The sequence below is a fragment of the Talpa occidentalis genome, unplaced genomic scaffold (genome assembly GCF_014898055.3).
Source record: "Talpa occidentalis isolate TD23 unplaced genomic scaffold, MPIMG_talOcc4v2.1 talOcc4.3, whole genome shotgun sequence".
NCBI lineage: Eukaryota > Metazoa > Chordata > Mammalia > Eulipotyphla > Talpidae > Talpa > Talpa occidentalis.
Window position 1 is genome coordinate 94,838,708 of NW_023603184.1, and position 23,787 is coordinate 94,862,494.

Below are 23,787 nucleotides of genomic sequence, written 5' to 3' on the forward strand. Positions count from 1 at the left end.
GATGTTGTTTAGGTTGTAACTTTCCACATAAAATGACATGACCCTAATTTCAATAGGTGAATAGTTGATTAAGGAGGGAGTTAGCAATAGTTGTTAAATCTGATTCCTGTGACCCAAGGAGATTCATGTGAACAACATATTTTACTCTTCCTAATTGTAGTGTTGGAAATATTTATGCAGATTTTATGTCTTCAAAGTACCTATAATGTTCTCAGGAAATTAGTTTAGATTAAATTCCCATCATTCAATCAGTGGGCTAGTTATTGTACCTAAACCACATAATTATTTGGAGAAGCATGAGGGATAACATTTTTATTTTATTTTAAATGAATATTATAGTTTTATGTCTATATTCCCATAAAAGTGAAACAAAGCATTAGTTTATGTCATAAACAGGTGTTTATACTCATTGACATGACAAAAATATGGATTATAAGTATATAGTTGGATTCATGAATGCCATATATTTCTCTTAGGAAATTCTATGATGATGGCTTTTTAAATAATGAAAGCAAGATTTTTTTTTTCCTTTTTAGAAAGCAAATGGAACTAAAGGCTATAAAAAAGAGGGAAGAACAAAATGATTATATTCTGTGTATAATATTTAGTTAATGCCTATCCACCATCATAAAATAATAGTCAAAAGCAAGTTGGCAGAATGTATACATACATACATACATGCATACCTACATATTTGTATGCATTTTGTTTCTAAACTCAGTATTTTCCTTACAAAGAGTTATTATTTCATCAAAATGCTTTGCTTTAGGTTAGCTGTTATAGCTATAAAATGGGTGTATCTTAAAAATTCCTGCAGCACATCAACACCACAAATCTGATATGCTAGCCAAACTAATGAATTTGGTTGGCCAGGTATAGCTGAAACATCTTCATATACTCACTTTCCTATATATTACACAAACTTAAAAAATGTAATTTCAAAAAAAATTTATGGATGTACAACTTAAACACAGTGAGTCCATTTTAAGTACAGAGGTATAGAGTTCAGTTCGTTTTGACAAATGTGCACATTCCTATAAACACAATCAGGATATATATATATATATAATAGTAATATACATATTCATTTTTGTCTGACTTCTTTTGTTCAGCATGTTTTGAGATTCATTTTGTTGTATCAGTAATTTGTTCTATTTTATTGTTGAGTAGATTGCATCTAATCTATATCACACTTTATCTCTTTGAGTTACAGAAATCTCACTATTACTAGTTTTTTACTATTATGAATAAAATTGCCATGAACATTTGCATCTAAAATTGCCATGAACATTTGCATCTAAGTCTTTGTGTGGGCAAATATTTTCATTTCTGTTTTAACTACCTAAGATTGGAAATGCTGAGTTGTATGGTACGTTTAATTTTATAAGAAGTTGCCAAATTATTTTCCAAAGTTATTGTGTCATATTTCCACCAGCAATATATGAGACTATCAGTTATTCCATAAACTTCTGAACAGTTGGCAATGTCAGTTTTTCATTTGAACCATGGTAATGGGCCTATAATATCTCAATAAGGTTTTAACTTGGATTTCACCGATGACTAATATCTTCTTACTTACTGATCACTCACACATCTTTTTTTAATTTGGAAATGAATGCTCATATCTTTTTCTCATTTTGAAATTGAATTGTCTTCATATTATGAAGTTGTAAGAATTCTTGATATTTTCTGGATACCAACCCTTTTTTAGAACTAAGTATTGTGAATATTTTCTTACATTCTATCATTTGCCTATTTCTTTTCTTAATAATGTCATTTGAAAAGTTAAAGCTACTAATTTTGATGGAACCCAATTTATCAATTTTTATTTTATGGCTCAGTATTGTTTTTATTTGTTTTGGTCTTGGTAATTTGAATTATTCAAAAAAAATTGTCAATTTCATCTAAATTTATTGCAATTTTTATTATAAAGTCATCACAGTATTATCATTTTACCGTTTAGATTTTATACTGTTTAGATTTTATAGTAATATCTCTTCTTTCATGTAATAATTTGATAACATGTATTTTCTCTTTTCACTCTAGTTGGAGGTATATTAATTATACTGACCTTTTAAAGAGAATTTATTTCTTAATTTTCTGTATTTTTTTTAATTTTTTAAATTAATTTTTGTTTTTATCACTATTATATATTCCCTACTTATGGTTTAAGTGGGTTGTCTTTTACTGATTTCTAGAAGTCTATATCTGTGATTTCAGACCTTTCTTCTTTAGCAAAGCAGTTAAAGCTATGAGTTTTACTCTAAACACTGCTTTAGCTACCTCCTACACATTTTGATACATTTGTCATTTCCATTCAATTGAAACTACTTTCAAATTTTCCAGGTCTTTTTTTTTGAATGATTGGGTTTTTGGAAATGTGCTAATTAACTTCCAGATATCTGGGAACTTTCTAATGAGCATTTAGTGAAAGTTTTATACATACTGGGGGGAAAAATGTGTGTTCCGCTGTGTATTATAATTGTCATTATCAAGTTAATTGGTATTATTAAGTCTTTAATATCGTTAATGATTTTCTGTGTACTTATTCCACAATATGCTAATAAAGAGTGTTGACATCGCCAACTATAATAGCGGATTTTACTTGTGAATCTCTCTATGTTCTGTCAGTTTTTGCTTGATGCCATTTAAAGCTCTGTAATTGGGTGAATACACTTTTAGGGATTGCAGTGTTTAGCTCCTTCATCTAGTAACAATAATTTCCTGAAGTCTTCTTTGAAATCAGTACTGTTCCTCAAATTTTCTCATCATTTTTTTTTTTTAATTTTACATATGTCTTCATATTCTAAGTTGTTTTGCTTAGATAGCAAGTGGCTGAACCTTGATTTTTAAAGTACAGTAGTATTGATCAGTAGACTTTAGGGGGTATACCTCTACAGATTTCTGGAGTTTTCCTTTGCCATAGCTGCCTCTTCTCTAGGTTGCGTGTCTTGAAAATTTTAACATCCCAACCTTCATGACCTCTCTTTTTTCTTAATTCAGTGAGACTACTATCCTCTGTGTAGGTTGTTTCTCCTTTCACTATGGATCAGAAAATGTCAAATGTTTCCAGCCAAGACAAGGCTATCCTGAGGCCCATCTTGTTGTTTTGTTTTGTTTTTTTCTTCTTTTAGGAATTAAACTTCCATCTGTTTTCCAATGTCTGAAAATATAAATATATATATATTTTTCATTTTTTTGTTATTTTAAAAAAAAGTTTTGGGGTATAGTAAGGTATCAGTTATTCCATCAAGGCTATAAGAAAGAATTTAGTGACTTTGTCTTTATGTTATAGGAATAAGAAATTCTCCCAGAATGTTTGTTTAGCAGGTCAGAGATGAAATTGTTTGGCTTGTGTTTTTAAGATTAAATGTATATATTTATAATATTTAAATAGTGATATAAACATGTAATAGAATATAGACATAAGTATGGGCATAAAATATTTATACTTATTGAATGGTTTAAATTGTCCCCTTTTCATCTTTAATTGTACATATTTTAAAATCAAGTGGTAACTGCCTGCATAAATAGCAATTAAGAAATGTATCTATAGGTATTCAAATTGTTTAATTTGGTTAGATGATAATCTTTAATGTTTAATTTTTAGTTTTTTGACATTACAAGTGATAGTAAAATGCTTAGTTTTCTATAACTTGGTTTCAACTTTTTCTTTTAGAATGAAGAATACATTTAAAGAAATTTAGGAATAGTGAGAAAGTTTAACCTGATAACTAAGCTATATGGACTATAACTAGGATTAGTATATATACAATATTTAAGATTTACTTGATTGGATATTGAATTTTATTTTAAAGTTGGAATCAGGTTACTCATAGATCTGGAATTTATCCTTAGTATTAAAAATATCAAGAGGGCCTCCCTGGTGGTGCAGGCGGTTAAGGGCCGCGCTGTGATGTCCGCAGCCTTTGCAGCGTGGGTTTAATTGCGGCCGGCCGGCGAGAATCCCACATGGTGAAGCAGACCTCTCAGTCTCACCTGCTGCTCCCCTCAGCAGTGTATTTCATCATTATGCCTGTTCTGTTTCCCACTCTGTCTCTGGTGAATCCTCTCACCCTCCCACGCATCTGGCCTGTACCCCGGTTCTTATATGGATAAATAAATCTTAAAAAAAAATCAAGAGAAATCTAATCAATTTGTATGGTTGAAGCTAAATAGAAACATTAAGCATAGATTAATACATCTATATATATATCAAATGACTAAACAAATTTCAGGACATTGTTAAGTTTGAAATCCTAATTTTACCTTTTTTTCTTTATTTATGGCATATAAGGTCATAAAAGAATTCTCCAGAAATACCTGTAAACTTTTTCCTGTGAGACATTAAGCTATATCTAATCCCATTTTGATTAAGTTCTGAAGAACCAAGATGTTATTAAAATTAAGAGTGTTTTGTGGAACACAGATGTGTCTTAGGCAACCCTAATTAAAGAGTGTTCTCTCTTTTCTTAAAAGATGAAATTCATCCACAGTAAGCAAGTATTCTTCTTAAAGAATCCATAGAAATATCTTAGTGTCACATTTACAAAAGAAGAAAACAAAGAAGGAGGAAGGAAGGAAGGAAGAAAATTCTGAAAGTTCTCTAATTTAGGAACTAATGATTGGATCGAGATCCTGTAAAGACCACATTTTCTTTTATTTAAAGCAATTCACATGATAAGTAGCATTATGTATTTCTCTTAATCCTTATAAGTGGTATGAATTCCTAAGTGGGAGACAGGTTAAACTTCACTGTTTTATAAATCTTTGTTGAAAATTCTAAGTTTTGAGATGTAGATTCTGTCTTCCTTTTAAAAAGTTTATATATTTTTCTATGCAGCTGCTACATAATTAAGAATAAATTTCTTTTTTTGTTTGTTTGCTACTATGCCACTAATTTCATAAGCACCATAAAGTCTTTATCAGCAGTTATTATCACAGAGTATATGTTACTATGCTTGCTCTAAGAGATTCAGTCTCTCTGACATGGATTCTTCTACTTTTTCCAGTGGGCCCCACTTCCATTTCCTTCTGGATACAATGCTACTTCTGTACAAATAATTAAGATTTAATATACATTTATAGTATATCTCAATTTATTAAGATATACAGTAAATATTATATTAATGCTATACAAATACTATACAGTACAGTACAAATATTAATATAATATATAACACAGTGTAAATATAAGTATAAATATAAGTATAAATATTATATAATGCAGTATATAATACAGTATAAATATTAATCTATAGTATAACTTCCATGTTATTTAAATATAATCTTATTTGCCTATACAAAATATACGAAATGTAAATTTTTAATAAAATGGACAATAAACTGGATGAATCTGTTTCCTAAATATATGTTATCTAAACACATTTCATTAGTCAATATGTCAACATTCAACAGTCAATTTTCTGGGTCTGTTTTCAAATTTGTTTGTTTTAAAATTTATTTATTTATGCATATAAGGACTGGGGTACAGGGCAGAGGTGTGAGGGGGTGAGCGGATTCACCAGAGACAGGGTCGGGAACAGAACAGGCAGGTTGACTGAAATATACTGCTGAGGGGAGCAGCAGGCAAGATAGGAGAGGTCTGCTGTGCCATGTGGGTAGCTCCCTGCCTGGGGATCGAATTCGTGCTGCAGTGGCTGCAGACAGCTTCATAGGTTGCGTCTTAACTCCTTGTGCCACCAGGGAGTCCCCTGTTTTCAAATTTGTATGCAATCTAAGGATGATACTTTTTGAGTTTTAAAATCCACCATGCATTTTGTCAATTGCTCCCTGATAATAGCAAGGTTATCTTTGGTGGTCTTACAGTGTGATTTAAAAAAAAAAAAATTAACATTAAAAAATATTTTAACCCAAATTTTTTTCTTAATTCCAAGAAAATTCCTTACAAATGATGTTCATGGCATAATTCTATTACAGGATAAATGTCATTCACTTTGGCCTTTACATAATGTCACAGGAAAAGGAATCTTTAGTCAGTGACAGGGGATAGTATTCATATATGTACACTTGTATGAAAGATAAGATTACACTAAAATTAGTAGTGGTGATATATATGTCATATACATTCATAATTATCTGTTTGTCTGCATGTATGTATGTATGTATATAGCATTGCAATGCAAGCTAGAACATAACCAATAATAAATTATAGATATTTTCTTTTCAGTAGTAAAAGTGAACCTCAATCTCTGCATCCTAAGACCCACATAATTCCATTTTTATGTCCTGAGGCCTTGAAAGAGCTTAGGATTGTCCCCTCACAAAGAGAATCAGATTTTCTAGAATATAACTGTACATGTAATCCATTAGCTCCATAATTTTCTAGAAATATCTCCCCTTGCTTCTAAATGTTCTAGAGATAGCAATTTTGTGTTATTATTTTATCCTAATAGATAACAAAAGAGAAGTATACTTACAGCCGATCAACATGACACAGATTGAAAAGATTTTCTCCGAATTGGTGTTAGGAGACACATTCCCAAATCCTACACTGGTTAAACTGCTGAAGGTAAAATAAAGAGCTGTGACGTATTTGTCTTTGATGGATGGTCCAGAACTTGAGTCACTGTCATTGTAACGTTTCCCAATTTGTTGTCCTAAAGAATCCAACCATCCGATTTTGTCGGTCAGGTAGGGCCTTTCTACATTCCCAATTGCATACCAAATGCAAGCCAGCCAGTGAGCGATGAGGGCAAATATGCACATTAAGAGCATTAGAACAGCAGCGCCATATTCCGAGTATCGATCAAGTTTCCTGGCCACTCTCACAAGACGAAGGAGCCGAGCTGTCTTCAGAAGACCAATTAATGTTGTTGTCTGTGGAAATAAATGTGTATGGTTAGTAACAGTTGATAAATAAGTCAGTGTACACTGTTGTGGAGCAAAGTAGGCAGAAACAGCTTAAAACTATATGGTGGCATTGAAGCAAATTGTATGTTTGAATAAAGTTCAAGTTTTTTTTTAAATTTATTTTAACCCTGTTTTGGAAACTAATTTGCAAGTATATGATAAACTAAGTCAGTATTTTGGCATGTAAGTCTCATGCAATAGAGAATCTGTCTTGTTTTATGCTCTGAACAAGTGTCTTGCACGTAACTGGTACACAGTAAAAAATTCACTCAGTAGCAAACAGTCCAATGTTTTACTGGTGTGCTACCAAGAGTCACCCCTGCAACTGTGGTGTTGAATAACTAAGAAAGAGAATTATTTAGTAGATAAATTATCTTCTCTAATAAAGAGAAACATACCCCACTGTCCACTGGGAAGAGATAGGTATTTTTAAAATAAACAATATGATCATTTCAGAGAGTGAAAATTGTGATGACAATAATAAAATAGAGTGATCTGATTGAGGGTGTTGGGCATGAGTTGGGATAGAGACCACTTTAGAAATCAAGGCGAGGTGAAACAAGGTCTTGCTGAGATGCTGATAGATCTGAGGAATAAAAAGGAGCCAGTCAGGCTGATTATGGAACACATAGGATGATTGCATGCATGTAATAGGAATCATATAAAAATCTATTTTTTTTCTTCCTAACTGTGTTAAATTGATCATTTGTTTCTTGATATCCCAGTGATATTATGTATTTTGCTTTGGGGGTTGATATGTATTACTAATTGCATGATTACTACTGACCAGGTATCTAATGATAGGGCATTTCTATATAATAACAGGATATTTAAATGGTTGTTTGGACTTGAAATTTGATAAGTACAAATTACAAGTTCATTTCTTAGGTTTCCTAAATAATGTCAACTATAAGTACTATATAACTCTCAGGGCATATAATTATTCCATAGTTACATGGTGTTTACCAATCAATTATTGAGTCATTTTATCTGTTCATTGTTGGTGCTTATTTCACTAAGTATATCCAAATGTGTTAAGAATGCATATTTTAATTAAAGAATTAGAACTTTACATGAATATCACCCTCTATCTGCAATATTGACTTGGTAGAAAAAGAGTCCTAAATATTTTTAAGAAGTTTTTCTTTGAAATGCTGTAATATGGATCTCAGGGTCTTTTTTTTTTTCTTGCAATAATAGTCATAAAGGAATGCAATGTCCTTGTTCTCCCCTGAATTCTTTCCATTGAGTATTAGAAACTCTAGAGGTGAGAGGTACATGAGTGTTTGGATTTTAGACTTTGCTCATTTTAGAATGTGGGGAGAGGTAAGTTTTCTCTGTGTCCAATGTCGTTTGTAATTCTCAAGATGCAATAAAGAAAACAGCTTTCTTTCCACAAATTTATAAGTATTTCTCTTCTCAGTCAATATAAGGAGAGTTGAAATTGGCATTAGGTGGTTCCTTGGGAGAAAGTCAAGTTTCCAATATAGGTATTGTCAATATTTCATCTTAGCAGTTAGGTTCTAAGATGTTGGCACAGACACACATATTTGAATTCTGTTTGCATTCTGGTACTTCACCTCAAATAAGTTATATAATATCTAAGCATCAATTTCTTCAATACAAATGGTCTTAAAAGTGCCTATTTACTGGGTTGACAAAAATACTCGGGATAGATTATGAGGTGATTACACTAAGTAGAATAAGTAAGAAAGTGAAAGACAGTTATTGGATGATTTCAGTAATCTGTGGAATATAAATAACCAAAAGACACATCAGGAAAGCACAGCAAAAACAATTACTAGACTGTGTGAAAAATATAGAGGTTACCCGAGGGAATAAGCGGGGAGCAAGGAGGGGCTAGGGGAAAGAGAGGGACTGGGCATTGGCAATGGGAGTTTGATGGAGGGTGAGTGAAACATGTGCACATATAGAGGAGCAAGACTGTAACCCCAAAGTTATTTATGTACATAAATGATGACTAATTAAAAAGAAAGAAAATACCCATTACATGATAGCTCTGCATGTTTTTATTTGAGCATTTCATAAGCTTTTGTTTTTGTCAGTAAACAAGAACTTTATATGGCAAAATGGTTTGATAAAGCTTACACACTTTCCAAACATTATTTAGCTATCTGGAATCCCAATGGAAGTTTTTCAACATTGGCTTTACAACCTCCTCAGGAAATGGGGATTTTAAAACCAAAGACTTTATCTAGAAGCACTGACTGTTCAGACTCTGGTTCCAGAAATGCCCCTTTTACACCATGTCACCATTTCTACATTTTATAGTTTAAATTTGTGTATTTACTTTGCATCCTAGCTCTGTTTCCTATTTCCTTGTATTGAGAGATCAGAAATACTTGAACATTGTTATGCAAAACTTCTTGCCTTGGAACAAAATTACTCTCTGAACCCAGATTAATGGAATATAGTGAAAATTTTCAAAGTATTTGTTAAATGAAGTGAAATGCTGCAAAAAAAATGACATAGTTATAACAGATTGTGATAAGTACTAACCACTCTTCTGGCTCCAAAGATGGAAGAATAAAAACTATATTATGACAAGAAAAGGACTCAAACCTGCTATGCTGTTACCCCCATTTTTCTTTCTCCAGAAAGAAACTATGATACCTCTGATATTTCTTCTAGAATTATATTAAAATGAAGACAAAACTTAAACAATAGTAAATTCATTAAGCAAATAAATAAATGTAACATATAACACTAGTGACATCTTTGTTGTCCCAAAAGCTTATAAATATAGTACATGAAGTCTCTACTGGATATAATCTGCATGAAATAATTGCAGAGATGAAAAAGATAATGAAAAGGGAGGGAGGGAAGAGGGAAGGTGAGAGAGAAAGAGAAAGAAGAGAAATTACTAAGCAGTTGCTTTATCTCAGTTGCAACTTAAGGGTGAGTGGCTATTGACTTCAATGATCAAAACCATTCTCCTGTGATTCAGTAACATGTACCCAAGCATAGCTACATATGGTAGTTTGACAGTGTAACAAATGGCTTGGCCTCATTTCTGTTGATATCAAGATGCTGCTAACACACCTGGGTATTCTTAGCAACTGTTGTGTACAGCACATCTTTAAGATGAAATTTAGGATTGCAATAATTCTTTATTCTTTTTTAATGATAACTATCTCTTTAATAATAAGGTATTTTGCCCAAGATTATGACTAGAGAGAAGTGAGTGCAGCAAAATTTCAGAAAGAGTGGACTAAACAAACATCTATCTCTTCTTACTGTGTTGTTGGAGCATTTCAGTCCCCATTATTTAGTTCAATGGGCTATCTTTGTATTATCTGCAAGTGAAAAATGGGACCAACAACTACATTATAATTGTGCTTATATTAGAATTAGACCGAGTAGACTATTTTTCAGTAAACATGGTTATCTTGTAGCATATCTAATTCATATAATATACAGATATATTATAGATATCTATTTTTGAGGGTTTTTTTAAGTTCTGAAAATTGTAACAAAGCTATCCTTAAACCCATCACAACACTTCTGAGAATAACAGAGGTAAATAATTTTTTCCTCAATGTTGTTTCTTGAACTTTTCATTATTACTATAAAAATATTGTCTGTTACTTCTGGTACAGAAAAAGAAATTCTAAAATCTCATTAGAGGTAAGTGTGATTATTACTATAAAATACAAAGACATCATGATAAGAAATAAGATGTAGAAAGAGGTGATTTTTCAGTTGATTGAAAGAAGGTTCTTGATTTTTTAGTTCTGTTCATGAACTATATAGCAAAGCAGGCATAATGTACTCTAACTAATGAAGTCTCTGTCTCAGAACGCAACTCCTTTAGTATGATTAAATGACATTTTAAACTCTTTTTTGCCTGATTCCATAGTAAAGGATTTTATTTTCAATGCATTTTGTCAGAATTATTTTAAATGTAAAATGACTTTTCCCCAGAAACACAATTTTCCAGTTTCTGGGTGACTGATGAGTATCATCCAATTTTGATTTTTTTAAAAAAATGTATCCTTAAGAGTTTGTTTTATGTTAAAGCCCTAGATACTTTCTTACATTAAAGTATACATTTGGTATGTATAACTTTCTCAATTAAGCTTTACTTAAAAAATGTATACTCTAGGGCCTCCCCGGTGGCGCAGCGGTTGAGCACTGGGTTGCGAAGCTGCCCGCAGCCTCTGCAGCACCGGTTTGATCCGTGGCTGCTCCCCGGCCACCAGAGGAGGGTCCCGCATGGCGCGCAGACCTCTCCTGCCGCCCGCTGCTGCCCTCAGCAGTGTACTTCGGTCCTTCTGCCAGTTCTGCTCCCCTCTCTGGCTCTGGTGAATTCTCTCACCCTCCTGTGCTTCTGACTGTACCCAATGCTTGTATAAATAAATAAAAATAAATCTTTAAAAAAAAGTATACTCTAGCAATTATAATTTTGTAACTATATTAGATACTAGACCCAAGAGGATACAGACTCAAGAGGAGTATGTGATCTTTTTTAACTAGACATTTTTCAATATATCAGGTAATATTCTATTAATGAAAGTATGATTCTGACATTAGAATAGGTGATTTCTATCAGTGAATTACTCATCCAATAAAACTCAATAATATTGAAACTAGTTTCTAGTTTTTTGTTCAGCTTGAGTCAAGTGGTTTCAACATTTCTAAGGACACATCTACTTACACAATCAAAGAGATTTATTTTGAATGTGTAAAAATCCTTGGGGGAACCTCCTATCTTTTTTCTTTATTCTTACCAAGCTGACAAATTCCTCTGGAAATATAGCTTTTAATGAGAAAAATTTTATAGTCTCCCTGGGAAACTCACCTTAATATTTAACAGTTTGTGCTACTGAATTGCTTTTATTTTTATATATTTCTTAGTTATATATATATATAAAATTTACTTTTAATTAACATTCTATTTTGCTGCAACTTGAACCCACTTTGTCTTTAATTATAGTAACATGGAAAGCTGTTCATAAAATCATTCTAAATAGTTTTAGGCAAATGTAATAGTAAGTAAAAATGGATAGAGTAAATATGGAGGCTATGTTTTCAAATGGAAATTTAAATTTCAATGGAAAATTGAGAAATATTTGACCAAAAATTCTATCTTATGCCATCTCTTGCAAATTGTAGTCAACAATCCATATTTCTTAGTTCAAAAATTATTCCCTTGGACATTCTGTATCTCACTTGTCATGCACAGATTTTTGGGGGGCATGACCAATGGTATCAAATACAAGTCAATCAAGACTTCTGCCTTAGCTCCTAAGAAGTAACTAAAGAGAGACACAACTGCTTTATGTGTAGGCACATATACCCACAGGTCTTCAAATTTTTCTTTTTATTTAAATTTGAACATGAGAATGTTTAATGTTTCAGAAATTCACTTTCAACAAACTAATGATCAGATTCACAAAGACTGCTGACAAAATGGTCAGAGTTGTCATGTGGATGTCAGTAGACATCAGTAGTTCTTCCTTGCATCCACTCCATCTATCAGATTAATGAAGCACATATTAATATGAGCAGTAACATCTTGTTGCTAATAGAACTGTACTTCAAAGTGCAATGTACTTACTTATTTTATTTACTCAAAGGTCTTATTTTGCCTAGGTTTATGAGACATGAAAAATAATAACAATTTGTGAATGAGAGAGGTCAACAAAGCAAGTAATTAATCAGAAGAATGTTAATTTTCAGGGGAGGAGGGGACTAATGAACCTTGTAACTAAACAGACTCCTCTAAATACTAATTGTTAATATCTTCGGAAGTAAGATTTGCCACAGATAAGTAAAATATAGGAAAAGTTGAGGCAGAGAAAGTTGACTTTCTGGAGACCTATCCAATAATATTGTTCCTTTGCATCAATGATGTTGAGGTAATTTGCTGTGGATGGTGTGCTATTGGCTGATGCAAAAATTAAGAACTAGAGAATCTTTTCTTTGGTCTGTCTGGAAAGCATTACTATCAAGGAGATATTAGTGACATAGGCATTCTTTAACATAAGAACTTCTAGTTCTTAATAGGTAATTTACTGTTGCTTCAGTTTAAAAAATTACTGGTTATTTGGGGAAAAAAAAACAATTATACTCATATGTCTGCTTTAGTAAAAATGGATATGCCCAGCTTTCTCAGCATTGCTAACATACATTTCGCAGATACAATGATATAAATTCAAAATTTGAAGTTTTTCTTTTCTAGAGCAGAATGAAAATAAAGGTAAAATGTTATAGTAGCTCACTAGAGAAACTGGAAAGGTAGATATTAATGTTTAGTTGATACTGACAAAATTATTTCCTCTAAAGTCATCCTTAATGCTGTGATGCATAGAAGAAAAACATTTTACTAGTTCAGTTCAAATAAAGCCATCAAGAAGTTAAGACTGATTTTATGCTTACTTGAACATCCCTCCTTTGTTTATTTATGTATTCCTTTTGTAGAGATGTTCACTTGATGCTCTCCTGGAGTTCCTCTCTATCCCAGACAAGTCCATTGTATCTCTTGTACCTAATAAGCAGAGTCATCTCTGGCACTACCAAAATTGCAAATTTCAAATCTTTCCTTCAGACCTACCAAATACAAATCTCTTTTATAAGAGCCACATGGCAATTGGTGAAAGTTTCTCCTACAGAAACACTGATTAAAACCATTTTGTGCCATGATTATGTCTAATTTATTATTTATTTAAGGAATTATTTTTTTTTAATTTAAGGAATCTCATTTATCTTTCTCATAATTACATGTACTTCAGGTTGTTCAGGTCATGTCGAACTCACCTCCTAGCCCTCTGTACTCAGATGACTAATAGACATCTCAGGCTTAACATGAACAAAGAGAATTCCTTCCTCACAGCATACTTCTTTCTTCCCAGGTTTTTTCCATCTGGGTAAATGCATTACCCTTTATGAAAGTTGCTTTAACAGCAATCCTCTCCCCTCCAATGTTTCATACAATGAGAAATCAACACCACCCAAATCTCTGAACCACTATTTCTGCTTTTCCACCACCAATACTTAATCAACAAGCCCTAGTTGCTTTCCCTATAACAGACCCCAGATGTGTTTACTTCTCTTTATCTTTATTGCCTCCACGTAGTCCAAGCCATAGCTGTTCTTTCCCTGCTACACGACAATAAAGATTCTAAAGTGGTTCCCCGACTTTTACCTTAACTAAACTATCTGCAGACATCGGTCTTTCAAAATGCCAACAAATCAGGTCATCGAACTCACCCCAAAGTTGCCATTGCAGACAGAATAAACACCACACTCCTCAGTGTAGCTCTACTGACTTGGTCCCTGTCTCTGCATCCCTGAATCCTTCCATTCCACCCCCTACACATTGTGGTTCAGTATGACTGCCACTGACCTTTCTGTTCCTCTAACTTGCTAAACTTTTTCCCCATTTTGGGTCATTTTCACTAGTGTTGTTTTCTTTTGCTTGAAATGCTTCGAACTGTGTTCATGAGGCTGGAGTCTCTGGTTAAGTTCCAACTCATATGGCTCTTTCCTGCTCTCCCCACTCGATTTCGCCAACTACCCGGGTCATTCAGTGCTACATCCACCTGTGACGCGCTTATCACACTGTTTATCCTTTAGGAAGTCACCTTGCTCAGGTATCCCTCTCTTGGTTTATTTATTGTCTGTCTTCTGCTCTCTGCCTTCCCCTAGTCTCTCATCCCTAATCCTAGAATGTCAGTTCCTGAGGAAAAAAGACTTTGTTTTGCTCCTGAATCTTCAAACCTAAGATAGTGTTTGTATTTTGAAGGGCACTCAATAAATATGCTGAATGAGTATATTATTCTACTGAATATGAGTCGTATATAAGTAAGAACTGATAAGTCACCTAATATTTCTGGGTTTCAGAGGCCTCATGTGTAAAATAGTAATAATGATACTTATATTTCCTAGGCTGGAGACTAAATAAGATCATGTCTTGTGTTACTTTTAGATCTAAGACCTGCATTTGCAGCCAGTACAAGGTTTGAATTTGAGGATAATGCTTATGCTATGTTCAGAATTTGTCAGAGTATCTTAAATTTTAGATGTTATAAGCTAATCTGAAAAATACCAGCTCTGAACATTTTCCCTCCTGTATGAGAGGAGAGAGCATTTCTAAGGTTAACCCTGCCATGCATTCTTCCAATTGCCTCCTGTTCCACATTCTGAGGGACCTTCAACAACCTTACTTGTCAATCTTTAATATTCTCTCACCCGTAACTCTTTCTTGGCAACTCAAAAATACTTTAAGAGGAAAAATATAAACAAAACCAATAATGCTATCCTTTACCATATGTAGCGTTCCAAGACAGCTCTTTTCTTTCCATTTATTACCAAGATTCTAGCATGAGAGTGCCTGACTCACTTCCTGTTCATTTCTGAAGTCACTTCAGTTGGGTATTGTGGCCAATATCTGATTCAAATAATATCAGTGAATAGCAAACCTAAATATTCAGTGATTTATATTCATTATACTTTATGTCTTCACAGTATTTGACACCTACATGACAATAAAGATTAAGTCTAATCTAATAGATAATAGATAATCCATAAATATTTATTGAATAAATAAGATATTTATGGATTAATGTGGGAACATGCAAGATTTTAAAGGAAGAATTGATTAGAAAACAGTGACTTTTATCCAAGGACATGGGAAGTACAAGAGAATAACCATTGGCAAGCAATTAATGTACCTGGTACTAGGTTATTCTCTTCATATGTGCATTTATTTTTAAAAACCATAGGAATTATCTTCAACCATTATATAGAAAAAATATTCAGTCTTAAATGAATTATATATTGCTTAAGTACAGCAAATAAGTGATACCAAGAGCAATCAAGCCGAGGTCTGTCTGACTCCAAAGCCAGGATCTTAGAACAAAGAGCATGGAGTAATCCATGATATCACATAGGAGTGAAAACTGATATTGTTTTCTCTGAGGCAAAGTTCATCTTGTCCTTTTTCTGTTTACAGTTACATGAGGAAAAAGATCTAGGCACCATTTCCCCCTTATTTCATCATATGCTTAATATAAATCACTAATTTTTTTCTTATTTCATTTTGACTTCTTCTTGAAGTTCTGTCTGAAATGGTGATTATCTGGATTATATATTTAATGAATTTTATTATTTTTTAAGTGATATAGCAACTGAAATTAAACTAATCAAGTACTGCATACTAGAAAGTCTACCTTAATGGTTGTAATCAGCATATTCAAATACCCACTGGTTTGATTGTCTAATTCAATATTTAAAGTAAATCAACTTTCCCTAGCAATGTTAAATAACATTGTTTATTTCCTTTAGCTCAAATTAAATTTGCTGTTAGTATATACATATCAAAATTTGAGAAAGTGAAGTTTTACTCATTTATCAATAAGAACTTGTTCGGTGTAATTACAAGCATTACCCATTTTCAGAAACTCATAAAGATAAATAGTGATAATATGGCATTTTGCTTTATTGTCTTTTCATTTAAAACCTCAATTAATAGTATCTAACATTAAAAGTTCAACAAATTTCAAGGCAGCTGATTCCATTTTTAGTATTTTGCTGAATTTCACATTTCATTTCATTAGAGTTTCAAATTTAAAAAAACTGTTTAGGAGGGAAAGGTTTAACATCCTTACAGATGAGGAGTCAGGCTTTGAGGCTTTGTGTGGGGTTTGTGGATTCCAGGAAGAATGTACTGTTTCCATTGCCCTGATCTTCACTGACCTACAGTTTGACAGGCACATTCTGTTGGAGAGAATTTACTTTTAAAAAGCTACCTGCTCCCCTTGGCAGAGGAGGATTCTCCTATCTTGAAACCTTAATTTGTCAGAGAGCAACTATCTCCAGAGGGCATTTTTGATATTTGATCTCTTCTTGAAAACAACAACAAAAAGATGTTAAGAAACAGAAATTCTTAGGTAGAAAAGGACATGGAATTTTTAAAGTTTCAACACATCGAAGCTATCTTTCTCAATTTACTCCTTTAGAACTTCTTAGACACCTCCTGTAAATCTTTCCATAGTTGAATCCAGAAAACTTACTTAATATAAAAGCTAGTGGCAATTAAATGGAGGGAATTTTACTTAAAATTTCTTTTGCAACCCTTTGATAATGTGATTAAAATTATAAACTGTTTGTTCAGAAAATGCACTATAAAGTACTGTGGAGTTTCCAAATCTTAAAAGGTATTAGAACACACAAGAATATTTTCTAATGTAAATATTATTTAACAGAAAAAGATTTGAACATGACTTTTTAATGCCTATTTACAAAACTTGAAAAAAAGAACAAGTTCCTAATGTCTCAAACCATAATTTTGAGTTAAGAGAGAGACATTATTTTTCTTGGCAGATTTACAACTATGAAGTTAATATGTAGATATTTTACATCATGGGAATGTGCTATGTGCTATGAAACACTCGCTTCAGAGTTTAATTTGGTGGTTAAAAGATGAATAGTCTTTAGTATCTTCTAGCAAAAATACAAATAACTGCATTATTTGCAATGACAAATGATTCTATTTCATGTTGTAGCATTTCCAATTCAAATTGAATTTCAACTATGATATAGGAACCTTGCAAAGCAATCGCCTTTCTTCTGCAGTTAAAATAGATTAACTTCTACAATTGTAATATTTCAGAAGATAAAATTCTTAAGCAGCTCTTACCTCATCAGAACCAGATCCAAAAATCAGCAAGTCAAAAGGAATTGCTGCAACCATGTCAATCAGGAACCAGCCTTTGAAGTAGTGTATTGCTATTTTGGCCGGATCACTTACCACTTCTTCATTCTGATTTACATATGTTGTTCTGAAGTTTATTAGAATATCTATGATAAACATAATGTCCACAATCAAGTCTACCACATTCAAAGGGCTACAAGAATAGCCACATTCTCGTCTTTTCTGTTCTTCTCTGTCATTGAGGAGAAAGGCAGCAGAGTAAGGGGTGAATATAGCCGTGTATATAACCAAAAGTAGAATAAGCCAATCCCAGACTGCCTTGAAAGGACTGTAGTGCAATATTGTAAACTTGTTGATGCGTGGTGTCTGCAGTTTATATTCTGGCAGGACATCTGCTCCTAAAGAGAGAACCTGGATAATAGAAAAGAAATCACACACTACATAAAAATACCATTGATTACTCTCTAAACTTATAAAAATTGTAAGGCAATTACACATCAAAATGTTTTAGAGTGGATTCATGTTTTTTGAAAAAAGTTTAACAAGAATATACATTTAGAGGAAATCATGTTAAGTTTTACTATATTGTACATTTGACCCTAGAAAAATTCATTGGTATTTCATGAAAATTATGATTTTTCACTAAAATAATTATGAATATTGTCATCAAGATACCAAGGAATGGTTTCTGATTTCTTTGGGACATACTATTACTCAGAAATAAAAATACATAAGTGTTTTTAGAAAATCATAAAATAAGTCTGATGCATGAGTAACTCCGATTTCCAACCTAAGAGAGGATTGGCTGTAATGAATAGAAGCAATCTACTTACATCCATGGTCATATTTAATTTACATATCTTTAATTTATAATTAAGCCTTGATAAGTTAAACCCAACTCATTCAAATCTTTAATTAAAATTTCCTCACCAGCTCTGTTTTTCTGTTTTTGGCTTTGAAAAAAATGCATATGAGATTAAAATAAATACAAAGGAATATTTTTCTTAAATGACTGAAAGAATATTTCATATTCTGGGACAAATACACTTTCAACTGAATTCTTCCATCAAATTTAGAGAAACATAAAAGGAGAATGGTAGAGAGTAATGTTCAGGGTATTGATCTGGAAATGTTGCAAGATTCTTAGCCACCAAAGGGTATTTTAAGCCTAAGATTTATTCTACCTAATAAGGCATCAGGGGATCTAAAATAGCTCACCTTTGGTCTTAGTTTGTTTAAAAAACTTGAGCAAAACTTGGATTGTGACAGTAAACAGTAGGAAAGCTCATGAGTTTGTGATTTTAGCTAAGTTTTAATTATAAAAAAAAAAAGGTTAAAATGAAAGGATTATGTAAATACCCTGGTAATGCAATTAGCCTTAAAATACAGCTTGAAAAAAATTTAAAAATTTTGATGACCCCACAAATGACACATGGAGGCCCTTTTTCAGTTAGGTTACACTTTTGCTTTATGGATAACCTACATGTATGCAATGACTTGATTTCAAAGTCAATTTTACTAAGTAAATTTTCAGAGTTTAGAATCTTCTAAACAAAGCTGTTATCAGTTTTGCAGTATGGAACTCGGGCAATCCCCCATTGGTTAGTCAGAGTGTTATTTCTGCATTCTTAGTATTTCTATCCATCTAAGTTTTAACTTGATTATAGCTATAAATTCTCAGACAAATTTCAATTTTAAATCTCATTTCCATTGTTATTTCATACCTCTTTCTTCATATAATGAGTTACCACTCCTATTTTAAAAAGAACTTGAGAAGTTAAATTAGAACCCCAAATGAGGTACACATGACTTTTAAATTTAACAGAAGAGTTCAGTTAAAATAGGCAAAGCTGTTTTTAAGTAACAACCAAACTGATTTAATTAGTTTTGAAAAAAAAATTATAAAGAACGTAATCATTTTTTTCAGCCCAGAGTAAATTTTATGGAAGAAACTATTTCTTTTAAGCTATTATGATAAATGACAGGAATTATCAGCAAAAGAGGAATTTGGAAATAATGTGATTTGAATATTTATGAAATACTAACACTTATATCTGTATCTTTAATTTTATCACTCAGACTACTCAGTATGTACAAAGTCAAATTCCAGACCTTATTTTGGCTCTCAAAATCATCTAAACTGTGAGTTTATTTTTCTAGTTCTCTGTCCCATTAGATTCTCTGTGCACACAGTGTGTTCTGGAAAAACATGACTAACATTTTTGAGCAGCTGAGATCTTCCCAAATCCCAACATTCGTAAATTCGTCTTATTAAAAAAGTGTACATAGTCATCCACAGACAACCCCAAAAAAGTCATTTTAGAAGACAGTTTGCTAACTGCTTAGGTGCCATGCTTTTGATACTAACCACCCACATGGGGCAATTTGAATATTTGTGTGAATAGGAGTTAAGTTAGAATGTATCTAGCTAGCACTGTGATCTTGCCCCTGAGAAATACAAACCAGATGGAACTCTTCCCAGCCCACATAGCTAGACATTCACTTAACATTTCGATGATTTCTGTGCCAAAATCTGGAGATTGAAAAATTGAGATGACACTGTCGCTGACATCATAGAGTTTATGGTCAATTGGAACAAACAGGCAAGAAAATGGCACCTTATACAGTCCTCTTCACTCATTTCCTGGGTTTGGTGTGACACTGATGAGGATTGTGATCCAGCTAGAGAAAAAGAGGGTACTTGTACTAAAACTTTAAATAGGAAATAGAAAAGAGTGCAGCAAAGCATGAGGAAGCTGGAGTGGGAACTTACATGTAGAGAAATCAGAACGGACAAAGGTAGTAGGGATGCTTGAAATAGTTTGTTGTGTGTTGAGGAATTATAAGCTGCTGTATATTACTGATGGGTAAAATGCAAGGGAAGTAGAGGTGGAGGATGACAGCAGAGAGACAGCATCAGTTTGCAGAGAATCTAATACAAGTAACATGATAGGAGTCTCCTGCTTTCTCATGTAGGTCAGGGCTTCTGAAATACAGATTCCTTTATAGAGGAAGATACTGCAGAACCCCAATGATGATTTAGAGCATCCCCATTCATACCAGTGAGTATGTTAAAAAAAAAAAAAAAACTAGGTTAAAATCATCTATGCTTAGACCTCTTGATATGTTGTGATTTGAATTACATACTGCCCCTACTTATTCTGAAGCCCTAATCCCTGGTACCTATGGCTGTAACCTTATTAGGAAATAAGATCTTTTTAGATGGAATCAAGTAAAGATGAATTCATAGTAAATGGGTTCTGATGCATCAATTGGTGTCCTTATAAGAAGAAGGCAATTTGGGAACAAATCACATACAAGGGAATGTTATGTGACAATGGAGGCGGATGCAGTTGCAAGCCAAGGAAGATCAGAACCTAGAATAAAAGAACAGATTTTCCCTCAGTGCTTCCAGAAGGATCCCCATATTGCCAAAACTTTAATTTTGAACTCCTGGCCCCCGTAATTGTGAGAGGATATACTTCCATTGTTTAAGCCACCGACTTTGTGATATTTTGGTATAGCATCCCTAGAAAACTAATATAAAGACAAAAAATGAGAATAACAAAATATTTGTAAAAACATTGAATTCAAAATCAAATTATCATTATCAATTTAAATCTGACAGATCTAGAATTCAAAATGATTAACTTTGACTATTATTATGTGGCTTGAGATAATATTCCAACCTTAAGCTTTTTTATAACTTGTTAAAATGGTATTATAAACTTCAAAGGTTTTATTACAGTTTTAGGATAATCATATTACATTTTAATCTTAATTTAAATTTTACTTCTACACACTTAGATGGCCAATTTAAATGGAGTTACTTGATACTCTATAAACATTTTTATTTACTTGAAATCCAGTTTAGCTTGGGGTTTATTAAACTCTATATTAAGTGATTGTCTAATCAAATTATTTCTGGAACTCAGAAAGGCAGTTCATTTGTAATATTCTAGCATACCTATTGACACCAAACCATTAAAGTTGGGTTTTTACAATAATGGAGTGTGTTTTGACAATGCATTTGCAGTAACTGGTGTGGTACCAAATGTATGGATAGATTCTTTTGACTCCTGAATGACTATTGCTGTGTATAAGATTGATTACTCAATTGTCTCATTAATTTTACTGGCCAATTGACTTCAAAAACTTTTATCTATACAGCATGATTTAAAATGAGGTCTCATAAATCCAAATCGAGTCATAGGCACTGACATCAGGTAGATGGCAGTACTCTGTTATTTGTGATTATCTTAGTGATTCAGAAGATTTTATTAAGTATTCACCATGTAAAAAATGGGCTTACCTGTCCAAACCCCCAAAAATGGATGTAGAGGCTTTGAGAACAACAGGAAGTGAAACTTTATGCTCTGCAGGGTGGGTGTCTGTGAATTGGCAGGCACACAATATACATTTATATTCAGTTTATATACCTTAGTGTGCAAGTCCCTGACCCTTTTTCTCATTGGCTGAGTACCAAATGGCTTACAATCTTACCGGACGTCACCTAAATTCCTTTCCATAATTAGTAATATACATTACAACCCTTTTTGTTTCTTTTGGGGTCATCTGGCCTGTTTTATGGCATTTCAGTGAAACTTTGCTTGGTTTTAAAATTCCATTTTACTTAGAAATATCAGATATACGGTAGGACTCTACATTCCTTCGGTTACCACAGATGCAGTTAGTGCTGGAAGGGGCAAGGGTTAGTGCTGTTGCATTTTACCTGAGGATAGAAAACTGACCAGGTAGCATTTCTTTCAACCAACAGAAAAGAACTTTAAAAAATTTCTAGTATAATTCATGGTTCTTTGATAACTTTACATTCTGTGTCGCTGACTTGAGAATTGCTAAAGGTTACTAGGCAGGGAAGTCAAGATGACCAAGATTAGTTTTGGGAAAAAATGCATCGGGTCATGTAATGGAGGAAAAACCAAAAGGTACAGGGCCAGAGACTTAGAGTTCAATTGATATTAGGAAAGACAGGTAAGTGAAGAGAAATCAGAGGGGAGAGACACATCTAAGAATTAAATTCATCTCAGGAAGAAGAGTGAAGAAACATTTATATCTTTATAGCTATAGTATTGACTCACCTCAGAGTCAACCAGGACAAGACAAAGCTTGGAAGGCTCACCAAATTTGGAGCAAGGGAGAGCCTTAAACTTTAAATTTGAAGAAGACCTAGGTTTGAATTACAGATATAATTTTTCTTTCTTTCTGGTTGGTCTTTCTGGATTTCAGATTCTTTTTCATAAGCACAATGAGGATAGTAATTTTTGCCCAAATCACTTACCTATACTGAGCTATTGCATCATGTAAGATAATTTCTATAAACCTAGCTGATAAAATGGGTCATAGTTACATAAAATAGTACCATTTATTTAGAATTCCAGGGTTTGGGTTTAAACCTTGATTCAAAACCAAACCAACTATAACCAAAACATTTATGAACAAATTGGAGAAGGCAGAACATTTGCAAAACATTGATTATATTTAGGAATTGTTTTTAGTCATCTATTCCTTGTAACAAACTAAGCCAAAAAACAGTGGCTTAAAATAATAGTTATTTAATTATTCATGATTCCACAGATCAGAAAAATAGGAAAGGCTCGAACGAGCCATTCTTATGCTCCACACAATGTCAAGTGGGGTCATTCATTGCTATTTGGTCAGTGGCTGAGCTGGAGTGGAAAGACATATGCCTTTACTGACATATGTCTAGGAGCACGGTGGAGATAGTGAGGTGGCTGTGTTTACACACAAGGCTAGAACAGCTGCATCTCTCTATATATCTACGTTTCTATAAAAAAGATAAATAGATATAATAACACTCTATAATATATATATTAATATTCTTAAAAAACTACATTTTTTACTTAAAACATGAACAGGATTTTAATGATTGAAAAGAAAAAGGTTCCTATAGAGTCTGTTATAATTTTTTAAGAAAGCCAACTTCTCCCACACATTTGAGAGCTAACATACTTTAGAGAGATAAAACATGATTAATTGGACTATTATAAGGATTTTCTTTAAAGAGAGAAAGACAATGGGGGAGGGGCGGGGAACCTTACTGTATAAAAAAGGGAAAATCCATAGTCTCCAGAAAGACACTTCTATTTTCTTTTTCTTCAAACCACCAATTAAATTTACAGTTTAATACAGCCTAAAATATAGTTTTCTTTACCAAATGCAGTTTTTTTTCCTTACTAGCACATTGTTATTTGTTT

At 32.8% G+C, this 23,787-nt stretch overlaps 1 protein-coding gene across 2 annotated transcripts in view; it reads right to left on the bottom strand.

The window, feature by feature from the left end:
- The window catches only part of KCNH7 (potassium voltage-gated channel subfamily H member 7), a 396,363-nt gene that overhangs the window by 48,222 nt on the left and 324,354 nt on the right, over positions 1–23,787 (bottom strand). For both annotated transcript variants that reach the window (XM_037521841.1, XM_037521840.2), the window contains exons 7-8: positions 17,537–17,962; positions 6,441–6,840 (exon numbers count right to left, since the gene is read on the bottom strand). In XM_037521841.1, coding sequence (XP_037377738.1) covers positions 6,441–6,840; positions 17,537–17,962 — 826 coding nt within the window. The remainder of the gene's footprint in view (positions 1–6,440; positions 6,841–17,536; positions 17,963–23,787) is intronic.